Source organism: Perca flavescens, chromosome 17 (genome assembly GCF_004354835.1).
Source record: "Perca flavescens isolate YP-PL-M2 chromosome 17, PFLA_1.0, whole genome shotgun sequence".
NCBI lineage: Eukaryota > Metazoa > Chordata > Actinopteri > Perciformes > Percidae > Perca > Perca flavescens.
In genome coordinates, this window is record NC_041347.1 from 16,535,315 (window position 1) to 16,561,074 (window position 25,760).

At 42.0% G+C, this 25,760-nt stretch overlaps 1 protein-coding gene across 3 annotated transcripts; it reads right to left on the reverse strand.

Annotated features, from left to right (window-relative positions):
* Positions 1–194: 194 nt before the first annotated feature.
* LOC114571921 (vinculin) lies at positions 195–24,592 on the reverse strand. 3 transcript variants are annotated; one of them, XM_028603215.1, is made up of 23 exons: positions 24,134–24,590; positions 18,329–18,399; positions 17,049–17,197; positions 16,300–16,410; positions 15,489–15,611; positions 14,341–14,501; positions 14,034–14,036; positions 12,607–12,697; positions 12,365–12,512; positions 11,802–11,955; positions 11,412–11,587; positions 10,588–10,778; positions 9,680–9,879; positions 9,208–9,336; positions 8,935–9,084; positions 8,721–8,829; positions 8,251–8,553; positions 8,029–8,153; positions 6,927–7,112; positions 5,572–5,748; positions 2,886–3,089; positions 2,690–2,794; positions 195–2,372 (listed from the first exon to the last, which is right to left on the reverse strand). In XM_028603215.1, the coding sequence occupies exons 1-23, from the start codon at positions 24,299–24,301 to the stop codon at positions 2,226–2,228; spliced, it is 3,381 nt and encodes a 1,126-aa protein (XP_028459016.1). In that variant the 5' UTR covers positions 24,302–24,590; the 3' UTR covers positions 195–2,225. The 3 variants fall into 3 exon arrangements, with proteins under 3 accessions (XP_028459016.1, XP_028459017.1, XP_028459018.1); XM_028603216.1 differs by lacking the exon at positions 14,034–14,036; XM_028603217.1 differs by lacking the exons at positions 195–2,372; positions 2,690–2,794; positions 2,886–3,089 and adding an exon at positions 4,889–5,449 and having other exon boundaries at positions 5,529–5,748; positions 24,134–24,592.
* Between the last annotated feature and the right edge of the window lie 1,168 nt (positions 24,593–25,760).

Here is a 25,760-nt window from a genome sequence, read left to right on the forward strand (position 1 = left end):
CAACCATAGTAAACATCAACTTCAGCATGCTAGCATTGTCATATTGAGCATGTTAGCATATGGCAGTGATGGAGTACTCGAGTCCTGGACTCGGACTCGACTCAGATAGTTAAGTCTTACTTCCCCACAACACTCACTGATTTTATGTTGTGGTACATGTGACTTACGAAAGGGAATTAAAAGGCGAACTCCAGTCATTATTATAGTCTTTTATTCTAACAAGGCACAGCTGATGTGTTGGCAGGGCAAGAAGCTATCAGAATACATTCAGGGTTTGAATGAACACAAGTACACAAACAAGTTCACCCTGTCGCTCTCAGTGAGGGGTCAGTGACTGCTACATGCTTGGTAGGTCCAAAAAAAGATGAAAATGCGATTAATATTTAGAGCTCTGTCCCTAACCACCATGGGGACGGCTCAATAATACTGATTAAGTGGAGGCTTCACACACACACACACACACACACACACACACACACACATACACACACATACATACAGATTCTCTATTTAATAGTTACATTTGCCCAACCATAAACATGTGTAATAAAACTTGATGAAATACTGTTTAGGAAATGAAAATATGTATTCATTGATCTGACTGCATTTAATATAGAGTTACCAATCATTTGTTGTTGAACTGATGTGTAATTATTCCAGACAAAAACAGCTACACCCACACTAATACCTACTGGTATTAATGCCTGATATATCACATAAAAGGTTTGTTTTTGTTCTCAAACCACCTGGGTCTTCTAGAAAATCTGTGTCAAGATGATGCTTCAGAACATTCCGAGTGGGACTACTTAGCTCACACATGGAGAAAAGTCTAAAGCAGGAAGTTGAATGGCTGTCTAAAATCCTTGGTTTTGATACACTTTGAATAAAACATCAAAACAGTTCAACTGTTACAGAGTGCAGAAACAAAGCACTACAATTAGTTAAAAAAGAGAAAGCATTCTCTTTTTTTGCTAAAAAAATAACAGACCTCAAAAAGTACCTCAGCATCTCTAAAGAAATGATCTGTCTTGTTTGTTATAACCTGGATTTTAAGTGTTAAGATGAGGCTTACAATAATTTAAGACAAATCCTTTGGCATTGTTCACTGAACTTAAAGTTGAATATAGTTCAAACAAAGAACTCAAAACAGCCATAACAAAACATCTCATCTCGCCTTACCTTATTGTCAGTCATACTGCAACTGTCATGTGAAAGTCTCTTATCTATTAAGTATCAACCTTCCTGCAATTAAGGTAATATATATTGACAACCATACATTTAAAAAAATTATACAATCACTTTTGAAACTGTATAATTTGCCTATAAATTATAACACTTTTCATTCAGAAGACCTTTTTAGTTCTTCAAGTATGAACATCACCAGACAGCAGTGATGTTGTATCACCTTTGAATTCATAGATCTTCAGTTAAGAACAGTGTTATTACTAAAAGTAAACATGAGGAGAGCTCATCAGCTCACACAAGACTTTACACTTTAGTGTATAACTCAGTGTATAAAGCTCACAGCTGAGTATTGTCCATTAAACAAATAATTACTGTATATACAATTGACAATAAGAAACTCACTGAAAAATGAATGAATAAGAGTAAACCCTCTAGGAGATAAGTATCTTAATGTCATAATTTGTCTTTAGAAAATAGAAAAAAATGTCATGCAAAAAATATATACCTGGGATTTGGATAAACTCTTGTAACACAACATACCAAAAATATATATTATAAACTGTCTCGGATTAGCCTACGTGATTCCACAGTTACAGATAAAGAGAACTGGATAGCAAAGCTGAACTCACTCCAAATCTAATGGTTACTGGTAAGCACCACATCGCATCAGTTTCCTTATTCAAGAAGTGCATGTGTACTCATGATGAGTATGCACATTGCTACTTTTACTCAAGGCATGGACGGATTACGAGACAATGGGCTCCTGGGCACAGACATGCGTCTTTTTGAAGTGGTTACACATCTCTTTGTAGTTTTGTGTCATTTTAATGTCTCTTTGTGCTTGTTTAGTGTCTCTTTGGGGTCATTTTGTGTCTCTTCGTAGGTGTTTTGTGTCTCTTCGTGGTCATTTTGTGTCTATTTGTTGTTATTTTGTGCGTGTCTTTGTAGCCAGTAGGCCCATTCAGTAATCCATACATGACTGGAGGTGTGTGCTATCGTTGCCAAGTTAAAAGTGTTACTTTTTCAGTGACCAGGTTTGTTTATTGGTACCAGGGGGTTTTGCGCACCCAGCGAAGGGTGCATCCTGCATCAGTGCGGATCTTGATGGAGGCTGCTTCTGCTTCTCTGACGGTCTCCTTCACTGACTGCATCAGATTCTGGGCATTATGGACCAACATATCTGTGGCCTGGTCAGGGAAACATTTGGATAAAAAAATAAATAACACCAGCGATGGGACAAAATTAAGACAAGAGAGAAGACATTTACGCAAGTACTGTACTCAGGTACTTGTACTGTACTAGTACTTCCATTTTATACTTTTACAAAAGAATTATCTTTTAGGCATGCAGTGATCTGCCGGGCCAGTCTCTGATTGACTTGGGCTCGTTATAAAATTCAGTGTTACATCAGTTACATTCATCTATCACTATTTAAATTTTGGGGAGAAAGAGAGCAAAGTTATTGAAGTGGCACTCGGTATCATGTGCAATTTCGGGAGTTTACCTGCTCTGACTCCTCTTCACTAATGTTTGTTCGTCCCAGCATGGTGGCTTTGACAGTAGAGAGGATCTTCAGCTGAGTACTGATGGTAGGGATTCGTTCACACACCTTTGGTAGGAGAAAAACATGTAATTTATTTTCTGTACAAGACAGAAGGACAAGGGCTTTTCAGCATGTGTCCGTATGAGTATGTCCTTACCTGCAGCAGGTTAGTTCTGATGCGTCTGTCAGTGCACTGCTTGGCCACTTCTTTAGCCAGTCTCGTCACCTCATCTGAGGCCTTGGCGATGTCCTTAGCACACTGAATAAGTGCTCGCTTGTTCCCGCTTCCACCACGCACCAGCCGAGACATTTCTGCCATTAGCAGAGCCATCCGCTTGGCTGCTGCTATGATGTCGTTACCCTGTGAAGAGCGGAGAGGGGGTAGAGGAGGAAGCAGTAAGAGCTGTGAGCAAGATACTGGAGAGGAGCATGGCTTTGGATAAGAGATGATGAGAATGCAATAGAAACATCTTGTATGAGTCATGTTTCCACACATTTTTCTGATAATAATCATAGGATCGTAGGATACTGAAAATTGTGTTATCCAACAATAAATGAATGCTGGTGCTTTGTATGAATGAGTTTAATGACAAAAGCAAAACAGGCACTACATTTACAAGCGGAAAAGCTGCATGCCTTGTCAGTGCAAGTTAGCACATATTCTTCAACCTTCATAGATTAACATAATTCTCAAATTTATAAGCGTAGTTTTGGAGGGAAACAGTGTTGAGGTCCTCACCGTCTCCCTTAACATCACAGTCAACGTGAGGTTAGTACCCATGAGGTGATGTTCACAGTGTTGGGGCGATCACGCACCCTGAGGCTAAGAAGCACAAGCTGGTGATCATATCTGGCAAGCAGGCATGTCGAATGGAACATTTAAAATATATTATTATCAAATTGCTTATTGGTTTCTGTGACTCCAAAAGGACTTTGACCCAAGTTAATTCAGATCTTCTCTTAAATGTTCAAAGGACACAGGATTACTAGTTCTTAGCTGTTGTCAGCTCTGAAGGTTTGTACTTCTAACTGCTGCTTTCTTGTTGCTGATTTGGAGAGTTTGGGATCCTCTGGTCGCCTCTCAAATTACTGCTTGTTATTGCTTGTTACTGCAATTATGGATTTATACTGCAGATTATTTTCCCGTGCGCTTGCGATTTACAATGATTTACAAAGATACGTAACAGCTACAAGTGTATGCATACTGGATTTACCCTATTATACTTTATTGACAGGAATAGATAGGTCAAACAGCAAACAGCCACCCACAAATAGTCTATAAACAAAGCATCAGGTTGTCTTTGAGATTTCACATGAACGAATGAATGAGTTACTCAGTCTACCGAAGAATACCATAATTCCTCCGTTCAATTAGGCCTAAGCGATGCACCCCAAGCTTCCATCCTTAACCGTTTTGCCAGCAGCGTGTTAGCATTTGAACAAAGTGCTGTGTGTCCACAGTGTGTACAGACTTTAGTTACAGTATTTCCTGAGGCCTTTTGGATGAGCAACACTTAGGTTTTAGTTTGTGATCTCCCTGCAGGGGAAACAGCCTCTAACATGTTCTGTTTGAGCTTCAACTTTACTCTGTAAACAAAAGTGTATTGGGAGTTGCACCTGGAATTGCCTCCAGCCTGAAAATAAACAAGAACGTTGCTATTAATATCTGAAAAGGTGAAGTGAAAAACATGCAGACTTGGATGCCGCCAATGGCCAAGTGTGACTTTGCTAAAGATGCAAAGGCGTTATACTGTCAGCTATTCCATCAATCAATAGATAATCTCTCTCAAGGGTTAAAGATGACACAAGGGTTAACAAACAGCCATGTATATAGGCTCTTCCAGTCTCTCCACTGCTGGCTGTTCCAATTTAATGGGAGAGAGGAGTTTGAGGGGTTAGGATTGTGACCAACCTCTGACGAGCTGTTACAACCTCCATCTTCAGCCAGAGAGGAAATTACTTCTGCAGCCTCTTCTTACGTTGTCACCCCGGCGGGAGGTGTGCTAACAGGGCTCGCAGCAGGTGAATCGGTCGTGCTATTAACGTCATCGCTACACAATTTCTTAGTAAAACCAAAAACAATTAAACTGCCTTGTTTTCTTTTTGCCATGGCTATATGATGCTAACTGCAGAATGGATTTCAAGGACTTTACGCACGATTAATGGCCTCCAACGTTTATATTTGAGTTAAAGGTGCTCTAAGCGATGTCTACTCAAATACTGAGGAATTTCTACTCCTGCAACATTGAGAGCATCCTGACAGGGAACATCACTGTCTGGTACGGAAATAGAACCAAACAGGACTGCAAGGCCCTGAAAAGAGTGGTTCGTTCAGCTGAACATACAATAGGCGGAGCTCTACCCTGCTTAAAGGAAAGATTACATACACATAAGGGATCACATTTCACTGTAATTGTACCTTATATGATTTCATGTGACAAATAAAAGGTGATGAAATTGATTTACTGATTGACTGATTAATAGTACAATCTTAGCGTGGCGTTAGCAGAACCGTGTGTCAACCATGCCTGAGTGTGTTGCAACAACAGCCGCAGCTGGTTGGAAGTTTCCGTGGTAGTGGCAGATGCAGAGCTCATCGTTTGCACAGCCACAGTGACTGTCAGCTAGTACCATGGCTAGTACTCCAAAGGGTGTTCATTTGTCCTGCAGGGCTTTCCTTGTGTGGTGCATATATCTGTTTGCATGTGTGGATGTCTGTGCCTGTGGGGTCAAACAGCTGCATGAGCCACTCAGCCGCTCAAAACACTGGGAGCCATTTACAAATATCAAACTGACCCACATCTGGTTGTGTGTGCACTCAATGTGCATGTGCGTGCGCAGACCTTGCTGGACCACTTGCGCGCCTCCTGGTGGAGAGACTGGGCAGCTGCCAGAATGGGTTGATTGACAGGCTGGTTGGAGGGCATCATCAGCAGTTCTGGCTCATAGTCATCCTCACCATCAGTAAACTCATCTTCATCATCTACCTCTCTCTCCTCTACTGCCTCCTCATCCTCAGGCTGGGCAGGCGCGGGGGGTATTGTTGGTGGTGGTTGGTGGATCAATTGGGATGGGAAGGAAAGGGAGGGAGGCAAAGAAGGAGGGAGGAGGAGGAGATGGGAAAATGTGGAGAAGAAGGGGAAGGAGGAAGCCAGGGATGGCAGGAGGGAAGGAAGCATGGGAAAAGGAAGCATTTAGTACAGTATGAGAGGCACTGGATGGAAGAACAGAGGACAGGAGATGTACAGGAGGGAAGAGGAGCGAATACAAGCACTGTGAAGAAGCAGGGAGAGGGGAGGTGAAACTGCACATACAAGCAAAGGTAGGAAAAAAAGGAAAGAGGAGCTGGTTTGGGCAGGTAGCAGGTGGATGACATGCCTTACTCTAAGGCAGTGGCTGAGTTGACAGTTTGTAAAGCATTTGAAAAATCATAATCTGTAGCCAACTGTAGCCAAATCCAGTGGTTGGCATCCTTCTAGTGTATTTAGGAGTCTAGCAGTGTGCTGGGAAACTGAGTGTGGCACAATGCCATAAAAGATAAGAAATATTTTGTGCCTGGTTTCCAAAGACACCTCTGATGCATTTCATTAAACAGATGGTGATGTCAAGAAAGCTATAGAGGGGAAAACGGTTACAAGCTTCACAAAGATAATAAAAGGGTTATTTACACAGTTTCTCTACACAAAAACAATTGGACACACATATAGAACATAGACCCCAAAGGGATAAGAGTGCAAAGAATACAAAGTCTACTGCAAATATATAGTGGGCTTGGTCTCTCGAGGAAGGATTGACCCTCCACAAATGACTATTTTTGTTATATTTACTTTGTGCATGTAAGTGTGTGCGTGTAAGCCATTAACAACCTTAAATGCCAACACCTTGAACAGAGGACAGTTTCCAGTTTTCCCTCTGAAATTGGATTTGAGCCACTGATCTCCAAATTCCATCGTCAACGTGATTTCAGGAAAAACATGATTTCAGGATATTCACAGAATGAGAAGGCACTTCATCATTGGACAAGTGCATTATAGCCAACAGAGTGAAAAAGTAAAATCCCTGAAGTCATGTATATTAACATGACATAAGGATATCATTTGATAGCATAGAAATGTATGTATGCTACTGATTTTGAAATTAAACACATTTGATGGGGTGGATATGCAAACTGTAGATTTCTGTGTTTGTGTGAACTGACCTTGCTTGACCATTTGCGTGCCTCATCGTGCAGCTGCCTGGCTGCCACCATCATGGGTTCGCTGAGCACCTCTCCGGCTTTCTGCTCTGGGAACTCCTCATCCTTCTCCTCTGGAGGAGGGGGCCGAGGCGGGGGCACCTCGCCCTCTGGCAGGGGGGGCTTGGGTGGTGCCTGCTCATCACTAACCTGGAAAAGACACATATAGACACACATATCTTAGCGATACATATGTAGATGAGGAACAAAGGTGGATGTGACTTTTGCACCATCCAGTGGTTGTATCAATAAAGACATTAAACGTCAACACTCTTGGGGCTTTAAAGAATAAAAGCAGAGTTTGCTGCTCTCTCTTGTTGAAAGTTTCAGGCCTGTTTCACCTCTGACCAACATGCAAATGTGCTCTGTTGCACTTGTAAAAACACGCAACAGTGATGTCATGAGGAGGTCCTGGAGTACAGCCATACATCACTGCAGCAGGGTGAGGAGTTAAAGCACTGGAACTCAGCAAGAAACGATTTCTAGTAGTTGTTAAGTTACTCTTTAAACGTGATACCATTTTGGTTTTGTTATAATCTACTAGGCTATACTGTTTGACCCAATATTGTTTTTTTTGCAATACTTCTGATTGCTTAAATGTAAATATTTTTAGACTGACAGTAAAATGACCCAAACTGTTGTTAATTTAGCAGAAAATATGGCATTCATGTGAGACCCAATTAATCACAGTAAAAAGCTGATTGAGATGTATTCAGGGCCTGTAAAGAGTGTTTGTTACTAGGTAAAACAGGCCTGGGGATGAGGTATTTGTTTACATTTTATTCAGTCTTAACCTTTCATTTAATCTTCCACAGGAATTTAAGTGAGTATGCACTTTGCAACACCCAGCTTCACATTTACAATTACACCTGAGGTGCCACTCTAACCAGCTTTCTGCTGTTGGACACTGAGCAGCTCCACTAGAGCAATTAGCAGATCAAAGTCACTGCTACCAAAGTTGATAAAACATTACTTTCCCCATCTGTATTAATGCATTCATTTTTAGTAAGTGGTGGTAGGAAGGTTTACTGTGGATAATATGAAATATGTATTTGAATGTGCATACATGGAGTTGGTCCAGGTCAGGTGGTGGAGGAGGGAAGTCAGGCTCCTGAGGTTGGAAGGCTTCTCTAACTTTTCCAACTGCAGCCAGAATCCTCAGACATGAGTCCAAATAGGCCTTTTGCAGAGCTGTGGAAGAAAAGGTGGAGCATAAAGAGAGACAATGAAGTGAATAAACCTTTCATACAGTATCTTGAACATGTGTTTGCATAGTGTATTCCTGTACCTTTATCTTGTATGTTCCCAGCCACAGCTTTAGCATCCATCACCATGGGCGAGATGGTGTGGGAGAGGATGTCTGACGCGTGTTTCACTGTGTCTCTGAACCGTGGATCTTCAGAGTTCTCCACCTCCCTCTTAGCCACCAACAGGACCCGATTAGCTCGTCTTGCTATGCTTGTTGCCCCGGCAACAAGCATTTGGGGCTGAACATTCGCCATGGCAACTCGGCACTTGTCAATGTCTTTTTTTATAGCCTCCTCAGAAGCATCTAACAGAGATTTGGTGTCGATGGCCTCGTCCACCAGACCTGAGGCCACACGCACACGCACGCACGCACACACACACACACACACACACACACACACACACACACACACACACACACACACACACACACACACACAATGTTAATGTCATTTGGAATGTATGTGTATCAACAAGTACTTGATCTGCAACTAGAAAGAAACTTCTCACCAGTAAGTCTCTCAACATTGTCAATCCACTGGTTCTTCATGGTGTCAAAGTGCTCGTATGCTGCTTTGTTTCCTGGATTCTTCAACAAGATCCGTGCAGCAGAGGTCACCTGGACATCAACAAACATGCCAGACTGTTTAGACAGACTCTGACAGCTACATGTTTTAACCAGATGTTTTAACCAAATCAGGGACACCTAAACAAACATTAGCACCTGTGGTGTGAGCTCCCTGGCATGTTTCACAGCAGCATGTATCCCCTCTACTGTACTCTTATTGCCTGTTCCCACAGCAGCAGCCTTCTCTGCAGTAGCCCCCAGCCGACCTGCGTGGGCCTCAAAGTTCCCTGCACGCTCTTCAAAAACCTACAACAAATATTAATGCTGGTTATAAAGACTACAGGCATAATCATCCGCTTTCATTCGGTTTCCATTTTTTTCACACATAACAACTGGATGGAGCAGCACAGATTGTTGTACGTTGCTGACCTCCTCTCTGTTGGGGGCATCGGGGGGAGCAGTTGCAGCCACAGCCAGCAGTTTGATAGGGGTGGTGGTGTCACTGAAAACATCAGATACTTCCTGGGTCATCACCTCCTGCATGTGCTGCCTCAGGTCCTAGTAGAAGCAGAGAGTGTTATATGAGTCCACTAGGTGGAGCTCTGCACCAATACTTTGAATTATAATGATCACCCATGCATCATACATACAGGACTCCATGTTTTTTTTTATGGATGCACCATTTGATCAAATGGAAATATTTTAGATGTCTTGTGCATCATTATATTTACATTTCCCCAAAATTTAGCCTGACATATTTGGTATATTTGGACTCTGCACTATCACTTAAAATAACCTCTGTGCATTTGAACAATGTGTGCCTGCACAGAGTAGGTTTGTAATGACAAAGGAATGATTAATTCATAAATGAATGTGTGTGTTTGTGAGACCGTTGAGCTACCTTGAGGCTGTCCTGCAGTTGTGCGGCTGTAGCTCGTGCATGAGGAGCCTCAGCCTCGCCCCTGCCGGCCATATCCGCCAAAGATGTCATAAGGGTCTCTGTTCGGTCGCAGCGCCCAACCATATCCTGCCGATACGGGCCCAACAGGCCTCCTGCCAGTCTCCTCCCTTCTCCAACCATTCCTCTTATTGCTGCCTGACCTGGGGAGACACATAGGGCACAAGTAATTTTCACATCACATATGGATACACAACATTTCCTATAAAAATAAAAACCCTTTAGACATGAAGCTTCTCTAAATTGCAGCACAGTGTTTTTGTATTTGTTGCTTAAGTGATCTAATAAGTACTAGGAATGCAATGGCTGTGGCTTATATATCTTATCTTGTAAATTAGAAAAGAGATCATAATGTTTCTAAGAAGTCATTATGGGATTAATATCTGTGGTGTTTGGTCATATCCTCTAAGAAAACATATAGTGGGCAGGTACCTGTGTTCCATTGTAGTATCTCACACTCTGCTCCCATAGGGAAGCATGGGAGGAAATAGAAAACAATCAAATGACCAAACATGGATACAGCAACAGGCATCAAACAAAGCATTAAAAAACAATGCTTCCTAAATGACTAAGTTAAATTATTAATTCATTCAGTGATTCACTGTGGGCATTTAAGGAAATGGCATCAGTCACCAGCACAGTCATTTCTGTACCATATTCAGAAATGTTGAAAATGACACACTTTGCGTCCCCCTCATGGACCACAAACACCTCACATCTTTCAGGATCCCATAACTACTTTCATGACACATCCACACAGACTGACAAAAGGCATGGAAGGTCAGAGCGTTTATTTTAGAACTACTACATCATATATAGATCCCAAGAGCTTGTCATCCAACCCCGCTCACCTACTCCTCTGTCGTCTACTCCGGGGTTGCTCGCCCAGCGGAGGGCCTGCTCCATCTTGCCCTCCAAGGTGACGGCAGGTTTGGCAGGTCTCATGTTGGCCACGGCACGGTTGGTTTTGGACTGCAGAGTCAGCAGTGCCGCCCCAATCTGCTTAGCCAATGCACGGGCCTCCGGGCTGTCACCTTTACCCCTGAGACAATAACAGATAGCGAGAGGGTGGAAACAAAAAGGTGTAAAAGCTATGAAGTGTAGAAATTCACCATTAAATATGGGCTTCAAACCCACCAAATGTCTTACCATAACCCTGTTAGACACCACCTTAAAGGAAAATACTGTCAAAGTCTGATGGCACTTTTTCATCTGTTTTTGTCAACATTACTTTTTGTCTTTTGTAGCCTGAAATAAAGACATAACAGTTCAAGGAAATATATTGTGAGTTTAATTACTATTGACACATCTAAGGCCAGAAGAATAAAATATGACAAACAAACTGACAATCAGACTGCATCTGAAATGTATTTCAAATATGAAATTCAGTGGCAGGAACCTTGAAATGATTGGTATTTTCCTTTAGGTTCTTGAGTTAAGTTTTGATCATCAAACTGTTACTGACCTTAATAAATACCATAGCCCCATCTCTTTCACAACATATTTAAAAAGAAACCTTATTGTAGGACTGACGCCCAGGGTTGACAGGCAAAAACATATTTTCCAGGCAGGTAAAATGAGGTTGCAGTTTTAGCCTAGAAAGAGACTCTCTAAGAATTACTTAAAGTCATGAAACATCATCGGTTGTGCATGTGTCCAAAGAAGGAAAGCGTACTGTTTACGTAGCTCCACAAGTCTGGCAGTGAGGCCTGCAATCTCACTGATGGAGCGCAGGATGTCATCCCTCTCTTTGGGGTCTTCACATAGATCGGCGATGCGCTTGGCCTCTGCTAGCAGTGCTCTGATGTTCTCCTCTCCCTCAGGACCGCCGTTAGGATCAGCCAGCCAGGCCTAAAAATGCATATATATGGATTAATTCTCATCTAATAAATAATTTCATTAAATATAGTTTATTTTAAGCATTTGACGACTGCTCTTATTCACATTAGCTTATGACTTAAATTGTTGTTGAAGAAAAGAAACAGAAATTGTTTAAATAGAGGAGTAGGTATCATTCACTGGGGAGAGTGTTGTCATGGATAACTGTGTTGTTGTTTTATCTGACCTGTGCAGCGTCCAGCCTCCTGGCAATGGCCTGTTTGGCATTGATTAAAGCCTCCAATCTGCGAGCAGCACTGTCCACTTTGCCAAATAACAAGTCTAAGCCCTGCGAGCACTGTCCTGCACGCTGCACACATCCTGGGGTCGGGCCCTGGCCTCTGTCATGAAAGAAAAACACACACAGCTAACACAAGACTACAAAATTCAATTCAATTCAATTTTATTTATAGTATCAAATCATAACAAAAGTTATCTCGAGACACTTTACAGATAGAGTAGGTCTAGACCACACTCTATAAATTCCAAAACCCCAACAATTACAGTAATTCCCTCAAGAGCAAGCATTAGCAGTGGCTATTGCGACAGTGGCAAGAAAAAACTCCCTTTTAGGAAGAAACCTCGGCAGACCCAGACTCTTGGTAGGCGGTGTCTGACGGGCCAGTTGGGGGCGTGATGAACAGTGGTGATAACAGTCACATTAGAAGTCACAGTGACTTCGAAGGTTATCGTGGAAGTTCATGTCATAGCATACAAACATTAACTCACATATCGCTACCACCACACTACCTGGCTCGTAGATCTGCAATCTGGTCTGTCATTTGTCCCAGAGCCTTAGTGGTTGCCAGTATGTCTCTCCTCTCCTTCCCAGCACAAAGCTCTCCCACCTTACCAGCTTCATCCAGTATCACACGCAGGGCAACCTCACCAGGGTCTCCTGGGGACGACAACACACCACAGGATCACATTGTGGAAAAACATCTAAAAAGCTGATTAAGTGTTTTAGCAGAAATCATGAAAAATCCAGTTACCTGGTTGTCCATGGGGGTCTTTAAGCCAGCTTTTAGCTTGTGCCATCTTTGACTCAATCAAAGCCAGAGATCTCTTCAAAGCCTCCATATCCTGAGGGTAAGAGAAAAGGCAGCATTGTGATATAGCTCTGTCAAACCAGCAGTGGGTATAAAATAACATGATGGGATTGACTCAACATAAATTACAGTGCTGATGTTCAGCTTCAATGTTTATACTTTATCAGGCTTTGGTTACAGTAATACTTGTTAATAGGAACAATTTATTGTTAGTTTTGATCATTCTGTGGGATTTGTCTACAAAATATCCAAATTGTTTAATTATTGATGAATTACAGACATTTATCATCACATTTATGTCATTAATAAAAAGTTACTGCATTAGAAGCGTCATAGCAAATAGTATGTACTTAACTGTAGTCTCTTAACCTGGCGACCCCAAAAGTTACTTTTATTAATGCTATTTATTATCTGTAATATACAAACTTAGTAATACATGATTTATTAACCTTCATTTGTAACAACAAAAGTCGTTATGTTGCATTTTCAGAAATTATGTATAGAGATCAACTGTTAAAAATTAATAAAAATAATAATTACTTATGAAAAAGATAGAAATTAAAGGGGAACTCTTTGCTTCATAACAGGTGGAGAGGATAAAAAGCCATTTTCCAGCTCAGAGGAGAATGAACCATTTAAGTGGAAGCGTTCAATACAACCCATCTATTATAGATGTGTCTGGACACCAACCAGCTTATTTCTATAATTCATGACCTGAGTGGAGGACAGTTATTGTGTGCCTGTGGTTCCCCCACACACTGACAGTAAGTGCTTATCACAACTCACATACAGCTCAGTATGCGGTATGTCAGCAGCAAACACACACAAAAAAACACAAACAGACAGATCATTGTCTGAGGTAGCTGTGTGCAGAGAAACATGCAGGGTTACAGGTTAGACTGATGAAACAGATCTTGACTTTACCAGTAAATTATCTTGTGGCACAGTCTATAACTGATGTGCCCAAATAAATATTTCCAGGAGAGTATATTCTGCCCCAAAACAGTATCTTATTGTGCTACTGACAACTCCATCACACAGTAAACATTAGCAGCACGAGAAGGAAAATACCATGATTGAACATGGATTGAATGTCTGAAGCTGTTATTGTTACAATCTTACAACTGGCATCTGTTTCAAGCCATTTGACTCAAATGAACATCTAGAGACAAACAGATGCACATATAACAATATAGTGACAATATAGATCACGTCAGCTAACAGTCAGTGGACTAAAACACATGACACACTAACTGTTAAATACCAGCATGACAGATACATATGTAAGCATGAGGACATATTTCCTTCACTCTCTCACACAGGCACACTTGCATGCTGGAAACTGCAGAGGGGGAGAGAAACAGGCTTACCTTCTACAGTGAGGAAAAGAATGGAGGAGGAAGGTAAAGAAAGAAAAGAAAAAGAAAAACCAGGAGTTATACTACCGAGCAAAAAGAAAAAAGTGGAGACAGAAAGAAGAGTGAATTTTTTTGTAGATGCTCTCTGCAGCACAGAGCGATGTGTGAATAGAGTGTGTGGCTATGTGTGTGCAAACAGGCTCTCCAAAGCAAAAGTGATTATCTGATTTAGGTATGTGGGGATCTTTTAAAGTAGTTGTGGGGGTTTAGGTTATAAAATGAAGAAAATCAGAGTTCAAATGTGCAGCACAGGGCATACCTTATTGGCCCAGGCGTCTTCATCCCACGTGGTGAGCTGTAAGACTCGTATGATCTCGTTGATTTCAGCGCTCATCTTTTCAAAGGTAAACCTTCTGTTCCTCTCTGCCTCCTCAACGCCGGCACCTCGACTGCTCTTGGTTGCGACAAAAATCTTTATAGCTGAGGACAGAAACATGAGTATTGAAAATCCCCCACTAGTAGTGTAGTTTAAAAAAGACGCTGTGGCATACCCCAAAACACTGCACGAGTTTTCACCAGAAAATATTCAACAAACTAAAACTACCATCAGAATAATGTAACTTGCTCCAATCCTTTAAATTCTAGTGGCTTTAAAACTGTATTAGCTTAATTTCTGGCCACTTGGAGGCAGCGAAAAAACAACATACACTTTTATACATAAATATAAAATACTTATATTTATACTTAAAATAAACTTTTAAGTTGATATGGCAAACTCCACCTCTCCTGAGTGAAATATCAGTCTCTTTAGCTGCTAAATGCTGCACCATGTTCACCATTTAGTCTTTCTGATGCTGCATGTAGCATACAGTGGGTTTGTCAGATCTTTTTCATAAACTACACTGGTGAGAATGGTGAGAGTGAACCAAAACAGTAAATTGTGGGCCGGAAAACAAAAACAATAAGCTGAAAGATGGTAAAATGCTCTACAGAGCTGAGGGGACTGCAGAGTCAGATGATAATTATCTGCAGGTTCATCACTACCATTGAACCCTTTCAAAACAGTAGAAAATATTGATTATAGCAACTTTATGTTTGCAAAGTGGTTCGTGATCTTGCAAGCACAACAGTTTTGACATTACATCCACATCGAGTCCATCTCTTCTTTGCTGGTGCAATATACAGTATGAGAGACGCTAGCTGAGCAGCTAGTGGGCGAAGTGTGTGTAGTCTGACATCCCCAGCAACTAATGACTGTAATTATCAGTGTTGCTATAACAACTGTTGGATGCTCAGTGACCTGTGATGACATTTGAACACACACACACACACACACACACACACACACGCACACACACACACGCACGCACGCACGCACGCACGCACACATGAGCGGCAAACGCACGTACACACACACACACACACACACACACACACACACACACAAACACACAAAGTCGCACAAACCTGATATAAGAACAGGCAGCAGCTCTTTAACAGTGTTCATGGAGTTGACTAGCATCTGTCTGTGTTCTTGGTGCGTCAGCTCCTGCTGCCTCTCCTCAATCATCTTTGACATTTTGGTCATCCCTGAGGGGGAGAAACAAAAAATGGGGAGTTTTTGGGGGAGAATTTATTGTTCTGTGAAAGTTAGAGGTCACCATAATCAAACCAACCAGCAGGTAGAATGCAGCAAATATTCCTGACCTTCGGTTTGTTAGCGTTAGCATTACAGTGTTCACTACGCTCGAACGATCAGAGGCCAAGGGCATCCTCCAACATATTCACTAACTGAGTAGCCCCAACACATCCAAACAGATCATTACTTCATGAACGACTGATCTCATACAATCACAGCATCAGTCAAGTGTGAGAAACCCTTGGCATCAGATTTCCTCCAGCTCATTATGCCACAGTGCTCTGACAACACAATTGACCTTCTACCTCTGATGATAAATAGCCTGTTTATGGTGCTGCTCTCCAGCCAGTGAAAATATCAGATCTTTAATCACAGCATCTTAGTGTCAGAGTTAACAGTCAGTAGTTTAGTTTTCATCATGTCAAATGTGTCTTAGATTACTCTAACACAAAGGTTCATTGCACTGTTAATGTTTTATTGGTGGCCATTGTAAAACAGAGCCACAAATGCAAAATATAGTGTCATGCATTTGTGATAAGTATCATTTGGTCTATGAATTGCCTGAAAATTGTAGACAATTTCCTTTCCTTCAAATTGTTTGTTTTGTCCAAAAAGAAAAGAAAGAAAGCTCCTGCTGACCTGGTCCCAGGTTCTTGGTGTAAGTGATGAGGTCCTCCATGGTCTCCACCACTTCAGCTACTGTCAGATACTCTAGGATACCTTTACACACACGAATTATCTTACGCACCTGTTAGATAACAAAAACAACAGCTAATGATGATTATACACAAACTTCTTTATTACAGTAAGAGAACAAAATTCAACATGTGCATGATCTGTTTTTAGACAGTGTTAAAGTTATCCTGTTCTTTGTGTTTGTGTGTGTGTGTGTGTGTGTGTGTGTGTGTGTGTGTTGGTGTGTGTAAAGTCTTGTGATGTTCGTCTTGTGACTGAAAAGTTGCTCTTTCAAAAATGAGGCTAGTGATGAGACATGGTGAGCATTATCCCGTGCCCAATGTGATTCCACTTATCAGACACACACACACACACACACACACACACACATGCAGACTGGTACATACCATGTCCTCACACACAAACACACATCCTGAGTTATGACAGAGGAAAGTCATTTGATCTCAGTGATTAGATCTGGCTGCATTTGAGGCTCCATTACAGACTTGCTCAAAGCTGAGTTCCTCCTTTCTCTGTGCAGCTATATAAAGCTTTATTTCCCTGAAAGATACCACACCTCTGAAGTTAGAGTGATTCTCAGGTCACATACATGGATATGAGGAGGCAAACACACACACACACACACACACACACACACACACACACACACACACACACACACACACACACACACACACACACACACACACACACTGCCTCGTCAAAGGTGAGGAGCAGGTCAGACGTTCCAGACAGTATCCCTCTGGATCCATCGATCAAGTAATCTCGCGCAGGAACCGAGTATGGATCTGCCTTTAGCATCTGAGCCGCCTGGACGAGCTTAGAGCTCGAGTTCTCCACCCTGAAAATACACAGCTGGCTTAAGACGAGCAGCATATACATTTACCAATCATAGGAATGTATTGCCTTGTAAATCAAAAAGATCAGATCTCATGTCTAGAAAAGAAAACCATATGCCACTCGCTTAAAGAAGCTGCTCTCCTGGTAACAAGAGATGGTTACGAGGTGAGCACATAGGGAAGTGCACCAAATTTGAAGAGATTTTTCTGTTTAGTTCTGCATTTGAAAGTTTGTCTCATTGATATAAAAAAGCAATGACAAAGCGTTGCCCTGTAATAAATCTTGGATTTAGTTTTTTTGCAATCATGTCAACTTTAATTCAGTAATATCTACCAATTTCTCATTTACAATGCTATAATGGTCAAAGTTTAGGACTTTCATTTTCTAACTTGAATTGCCTATCAGAGATCAATGATTAGCTTAACCTGAAATATAGATTTTAAGAGCAGTTGAATAAAGCCAAGTCCCTCCTCTTTCTGACCCCCATTGGTCAGGGTATCAATGGCTGCTGGTTCATCTATATTTAGGCTGGTACACATTCCCACACGCCCCTTTCTAAGCCCCGTGAGTGAGATTTATGGTGTATGTGCAAGTGGGCCTGAGAGAGCAGTGTGTGGATCTACTAGACCCTTTTCTTAAAACAATGACAGAAAACAAAATCATGAAGAGAATTAATTCAAAATTCAATTATATCAAATGCACAGTAATAGGATAAAAATACACACAAATGCAACACATACAGGCAAGCAAACACAGCCAGATGTCTATGCCCCAGGATTGCTGAGAAGCAGCTCTCAGCTGGCACCCAGAGTTCATGTCAGCTCTTTGGATGCAAGCTTGAAAACAACAAACAGCCTCTCAGCGATCTGGATGCAGAGAGCCGGACAATCTCCCGGGCTCGGCCTCAGAAGTGGCTCTTTGTTGCAGCTGGGAGCTCAGCCATGTTTCCTGACATTAAATCGTCTGGAATCCTCTTTTCAACAAGTTCTCTGTGAGATAAAGTGGATCATTTCCATAAATGTGTCACTGTGTATTTCTGTGAGTGACTGTGGGTGAGAGAGGGACAGAGGGAGTTATACAAAGAAACAAGAGCAGTGCTTTTTCTTGCACAATGCTTTAAAGACAGACTTACTTAATGAATGCAGGAGGCATGTCTCTCTTCATAACCTGGTCCTCGGTGGTTTGAACAGTCTCCTTCCCCACCTGCAAAACACCAAACACACACACACACGCGCGCGCACACACACACACACACACACACACACACACACACACACACAGATCGACCATTTATTTTATTATCATAAGCTGCAGCAAGACAGGAAATACTATTCAAGTAAGCACTATTAATAGCCTAAGGGTGAACGGGTGTGTATCAATTCACACCTATTTCAACCATGCGTGCATGTCATATCTTTCAAGCTTCGAGAGCAGGCAGCTCGGGCTCTGGTTGAGTCGGACATCTGTTATTCTACATGAGGCGTGAGATGTTTATGCTGCGCTACTGGAGGTCTATAGTCATCAGTACAACATCAACAATGTAGAAAATGTTTGGAGTGTAATCATTTCCCACATTAAATCAGGCACAAATGATAGTCGGGACCTGGTAAATGTATATGCTCTCTTTTTTTACAGTTGTTTTTGATTGCTAAAAGACAGTGGGCAAAACTAGAGCTACATGTGCAAAACTCTGACTACAGTCTGCACAGCAGCAGTTCATGTGGACCAAACTCTAGTTCGTTTTTCATTGCTTGAACACAGTTTTCAAAACTCTACACACCTATCCCATGGCTTTAACCACAATGTGCACAACACTAGATTTACAGCACTTTGTTCAAATGCTAACACAGTGCTGTCTAAACTGTTAACCACGCATTCAAAACTGAATAGATTTTAGTCTGGTGCCTATCAAACACTGCTGATTGGAATTTTAGCTGAAAGCCTAAGTAGGTGTCCTGTTTTAGACTAGTTAGTGAAGATATACGGTATTTACAGTTTTTTCCAATTGCTATGACAATTTTTTCAATACTTTTAACAACTTTCCTAAACTCTTAACACAGTTAGCACAACATCCGTCTGTGTAGACTATACATTTACAGTAATGAACAAATCGAACTTGACAGTCGTAACTGTGAGTATTGATTTTTTCCTCCACCTAGGCCCATGTTCATATGGTGATGCAGCTGGCTAAAAAAACGACATGTCTGTGAAACACATCCTACAACACACACAAAAACATGCAACCACACACTGACACACTTGAGATGTAATTACTGTAAAGTGAGATGATAACATCAGTCTCTTGCTGCTGCGTCAATGAAAGTCTGTTACGTAAAGTACACTTTCTGGCTCCAGAGACTCAGGAGGCAGCCATCATATAACATGTTCAAACACAGATTCACCTACACAACACTGAACCTGTCATGTGTGGCAGTGGTGTATAAATGAATGTTCACAAACACTGCAAAAATATGATCAATATATATGAAGGCTTACAGTAAATGTATCTTGTTGAATTTCCTTGTTTAAAAATGTTTCCCAACTCTAAACTGTGAGGAATGCAGCGTTAGGTGAAAGATCAAAGACCTGTGTGAGTTTCCTGTAAGCAGCAACGCTTGGCATTGATTATTCAATACATAATTAATGAGAATTTAAGTGGTTTGCTGAACACACTGACAGTGTGATGTGTGTGTGGTTGTACAGCGCGAAAGGTGTGACCAATTCAGCGGTAAACAGACAGCTGTCACTCAAAGCTGACACAATACAATTAGTCTGATCTCAGATCTACAGGCATCAGCTCTGATGTGGGTTCAGCTTCCATACTCTCTTTTCTAATAATGTCATATTAATGGAACCTAACAGTCCAGTCCGATCAAAGAATAATGGCAAAAGTCATCTCCTGCAAGTAATGAATAATAATAATTTTATTAGAGAATGTCTTGGACAATGACCATGAAATTACAACTGCTGTTCAAAGTTAGCTGCATGCCATTCTCCTCTGTCTTTCCTCCTTGCACACACATATGTGAGACATACTTAGCTACATACTTGCGCAGATCAAGATAAAGATTTGACACACATTTTCAAATATTATAGCCTTGTAAAGTTGTTATAGCTAACATGTTAGCAAACAGTTGCCAATTAACACATACAGAAGACATGGAGCAACATTAGCATTCATTTGGAGTCGTGGTTGTGCCCATCTGTCACTCCCATATTCACTCTCTTTATAGCTCTATTTTGGTCTCCACTAACTGCAGGGGGACATATCTGGATCTTCAGCTACTAAATGCTTGAATATGTTCACCAGCTAGTCGCTAAATTTGTCTTTCTGCAGTTTGGTGCTGAGCAGGTAGTGTACAGCTGCCCGCTACTGCTGCAAACAAAGCCGATGAGAGCTGTGAGAGTGAACAAAAACAACAAAGTTGTGGGTTATACGTAAAACCAATGAGCTGAAAGATGCTCTAACACTGTGGAGTTGAGAGGAACTACAGAGTTGGTGGATGATTCTCTGACTTAAATTACTTATTTGATCGTAAATTACATTATTGATTAGCAAGATGGAATTACCATAATCAACATTCTGTCAATCAACAAACCAATTTTTCAACAACACCATTTCAGCACTTGATAACATAATAAAAATATTATACAATTCTGCAATATAATATAAGCCAGGAGTAGATTTAAGGCAAACTGAGAAACAGAGGAGACTAAGATTCATCCTGGGTCTGCCAATGAACAAGAAGAGATGGCTCATATTTACAGCAGGCTGAGGACAGTTGGTATGTGTGTGTGTGTGTGTGTGTGTGTGTGTGTGTGTGTGTGTGTGTGTGTGTGTGTGTGTGTGTGTGTGTGTGTGTGTGTGTGGGGTGTAGGTGGGAGGGTGGACTATGAGGCTTGGCAGAGTCTGGTCTGAAGACGCCAGAGACAAATTCCCTCCCTAACAGGGTGCCGGTGTCTGACTCAAAGTGTCTATTCCTCCTCCTCTCTCCATCCCTCTTCTTCTTTCCTCATTCTGCATCACGCTGTTCAGCAGTTTTAGTCGACAATCTCGCACCTTGCATCCCTCCTCTCGCTCTTCCCTCCTCTCTCTTTCTCTCTCCAGAGAGTGGCTACTTCACTTAACGGTAAATCTATTTATTCCTTCCTCCCCCTCCCCCAGACATACTCAGGATCTATGATGACTCCTTCAGGAGAAGATACTTCTTAAACAACACTGAGGCAGCTCTTTTTTAGCACAACTTTAGCAAACTCACACTTTCAACCAAATACACTAACAGCATCTTTAAGATCGTTAGTCAAATCAACCCACGCACAAGCTCTGACAGAGACTGACACCATCTTACGTGTGGGTAAGTGTCTCAGTGACCTAGATTTTAAGTATCCCCCACATCCAGCCCACCCTGGACGAAGTTAACAGTGTAATTGTATCAGTGTGCAGTGGGACTCTTGTGGTGATGCTGGCATGTAGCGGTATACTGTGTTATATCTAAGCTCAAACTGCGCAAGTGTAGAAATGAATCAGCTTTCTAAAATAAAGAGCATGTGCTCAGAAGTGTATGTGTATTTCAACTTTGGTATCTTTTACATCCAATTCAGTTTATCTACCCAGCAACCAACCAGTGCTGATTTTACAAGCTCTGTTTTCAAGGACCTTTTGTGCTCTCTTTCAACACCTTCTTGTCACCCACTTCTTAACTCTCACTCCTCTATCAGTGGACTACACAACTACTCATCATTTCTTCTTCAACTGCGTATGTAGGCATTTAGCTGTGTTGTTATATAGAGTACAAAATACAAGAGTAAACGCTAGGAAAAGACAGCATTAATCTTTGGATTCCTCCCTCTTAACAGCATTTTCCTCTGTCCGACACCTTCCAACTGTGTCCTCAGCCCTTATCTCTCTCTATGGCCTGGCATCTCCATCATCTGAGACCCAGCAACATGCCTGAGGCTGCTATTAGCCTCCTTCTGCTCACTGTCTGCATGAATCAACTGAATCGAGTCAATGAATGGCTGTCAAAAAAGGACAAGCTGAGAAAAAGAGAGAGATGGAGAAGAGTGCCTGGTAGCAATGAGATATTGAAGCCTCAGTGCAGCTGGATGGTATCGCATAAAAGGAGGATTTTTCATTGTGTTTGAGTTCAAACGGAATAGCCCTTTTTATTCATCTCAGTTAATGAGATATTTATCAAAATGATCTTTTGTGTCCTTGCAAAGGGAATCAGCAGCCTTATGCGTGAACTATTCAAAACTTTGACATTACAACTATTAGAACAATTAAAGATGCCTTATTCACTGTAAATTATTTTAAAGGAACAATTCAACAAACCTTCAGACTATCCAATAACATAGTTTCCATGTGGCAGTCATTGAAGTCAGTGAAGGTGGACACTGACTTTGCAAAGTATTAATGACCTTCCTATGTGTTTTACTTCAAAATCCTTCATACATAATCTTACACATGCTGAGTAATATCACAAAATTCATTTAGCCAATACTGTATATTTTTGGATTTAGGCAACAGTTTACAGTAGTGCTTTCCAGATGATAAATCATGGTCCCCTGCATACCAGTATGATATCAAAATAACAATTTCAAACTTTATTATTTTTTTTTTACTTTACTTTTTGTCCAATAGCAAAAACAAGTACAGAGGAGCCATGGCCAGAAGAGCAGCATAATGGTGATGTGCTTCAGCAATATGCAGCGAAATACAATTAAAACTCTTAAACGGGAGAGCAAAATACAACTGCCAAAATGCCCAACAAAGAAGTAGACAAAGCCTGTTTAAATCTTGACAAAGCAGAGCATAGACAGCGTCTTAGTCGGCCACACAACCTGCATCACAGTTTCTGTGGCATCCTGATCAAGTCTGTTCCACCAAGTGTGACCTTTCACACTGTGAGATACATTCAGGCTCAAATGAACATGAAACCAGCTTCTTTTCATACTATTACTGTGAAGCGGAATAGAGTGAGTGTTCATCTGCTACTGAGTTCTCCTGAGTGAGTGAAGCCTGGTCGCCCCTGCATCAATAACAATGACTGGATTGGCATTAATGATGTGGCCCGTATTGATTTTTCCAGTCAGCGCATACAGAGGAGACATTGTTGTCTGACTGAAGCTTGCCTCTTTCTACACAAAATGACAATTTAGACTCACTGGGACGTGTAAAGTGGAGAGGTCAAAGGAGTTGGGAAAAGAGAGAACAGGGAGGAAAGTGTATGAGTTACTATGAAGGGAAGAGATGGGAGTCTGATAAATGACCACAGGGTGTATCTATTCTCTATGGAGGTTATTATTAATGGGCTGAGTTTTCAAAATTCATTGTTCTATAAACTGCAAATTCTGCAATAATCTAACTCAGTTTAATGAAGTATGGCACAGTTCCCTCTATACTGATCACACAGTGTGTGTGTGTGTATATGTGTGTGTGTGTGTGTGAGAGAGAGAGAGAGAGAGAGAGAGAGAGAGAGAGAGAGAGAGAGAGAGAGAGAGAGAGAGAGAGAGTACAGCATCCTGTTAATTCAATCAAGCACTCGTTCCTTCCGCCCCACAAACTTCATTGAGCTCAGCGGCCATCTGATTACCAATCGGGGCAAAGTTTGACATGTGTTGTGTGTGTGCACAGACGCGCACAAAAAACTACTGCAGGAGCTCGTGAAAAACGCATATGAGCGTCAGCTGAGATTGGATTGCAATAAATCTATCTGGAAACCATAGCCTATATAGAAAAATAAATGTAGGCTATAGCCTATACTGCCCCATGTGCAGTGCAGGACAGTGTGATGACATCCTATTATAATCATTTATGATAACATAAAAGCTATACAATCAGACCAGTCATCGTGATACATATGGATGCTGACACTTTGCCATTGAGGCTTTTAGTGAATTGACGCCCTGGTTCTGGTTCGAACTCGGGACTCACCCGTACGAGGTTGCTGACTGCCGCCTGCACCGCGGCCACCGGCACCGTCAGATCTGGGATGGCTTTACCGTCCACCTCCCCCTCCTCGTGCATGATGACCAGGTGGGAGATCTGCTGGGCCACCGGCTCCAGGATACTCTCGATGGTCTTGGTGTGAAACACCGGCATCTTGAACGACTTTTACCGCAGCCCCGACAAAAGAAAGGCTGCTGGTCGCTCCAGCTCTGAAGACCCCCCTTCTCTCCTCTCCTCTCCCTCTCCTCTCCTCACCGACACCGACAGGAGGACAAACCCCGACTTGTCAGTCCAACCCCTAAAACGAAACCCTCATGCGTCTCTCCTCCTTGTGTGCACCGTCTCCTCTTGTGGGTGAGCACCTCGGTGAAGGCTGGACTCAGACGGTCGGTGTCCTCCGGTGGGAGCGATCCAAATCGTGACAGAAGGAATCCCCGCCCTCCGCCCAATCACAACCAAGGAATAGGCCTACGGCTGCCAAGCGGGTTGGTGTTGGTGCGCACTGACGCTTCCCAGAACGCACACGCACGCATACACATCAAACACACACACACACACACACACACACACACACACACACACACACACACACACACACACACACACACACACACTGCAAGTGAAAGCGCTCCCCAAATTACGTCATACATGCCAGTGGCCCCAAAAAGGAAAGTGTTGGGGTAACTTAATGGGAATAGATTGTGGTTCTAAGATATGGCGGAATAGGTGTGTGCAGATGAGGGGGCTAACATCTAGCTATAACAAGGAAAGGTTGTAAACATAATGTTTGGAAGCTTACCTATTCAGCCTGATAAAAGTCAGCTTCACATCAACCATTGAGAACACTGGAGATGAGATTAGGATCGAGCTGCACCATTATGTTGAAGAAAACTGGTGTTGTCTCTTTATGAAGCTTCAAACCTTCATCTGACATATGATCTGTGTTCAATAAAAGGGGGGTCAGGAGTTCATGTCTCCGGGCCTAAATGTTCAGGTCTAAATAAAGCCTATGGATTCAACTTGCTGCTGGCTGCAGCTGAAAGAAGGAGTGTGTCCAGCAGAAGGAGACTTACAGATCCTGCACCTCACCCACACACTGCTTCTCCAACTTCTTCACTTTGACACAGAGATGCTGTCCTATTGGTTTAACACCCACCTGACAGGTTGTACTTGAAATTGTGTTTGCATTAAAGTGAAATAATCTGATTTAACTGTAATTTGTGTGTGTGTGTGTGTGTGTGTGTGTGTGTGTGTGTGTGTGTGTGTGTGTGTGTGGTTGCTGGTAAGGTTGCCTCTGCTCTTTGCTCCTCAGATCTGAATCTGTGTTGGGGAAACTGGAGACCCCCGCAGCAAAAACAGCGGTATTTATACCCCTGAAACCCAGTGTCAACCAAAGAGCCTCCAGCCAAGAGACCCCCTGTGTGTGTGTGTGTGTGTGTGTGTGTGTGTGTGTGTGTGTGTGTGTGTGTGTGTGTGTGTGTGTGTGTGTGTGTGTGTGTGTGTGTGTGTGTGTGTGTGTGTGTGTGTGTGTGTCTAATGTGGGTGTGGTAGAAAAGCCATCCGGAGAGAGACCAGACACTTATGTCCACCTGGTTAGAATAGACCCTGTTAC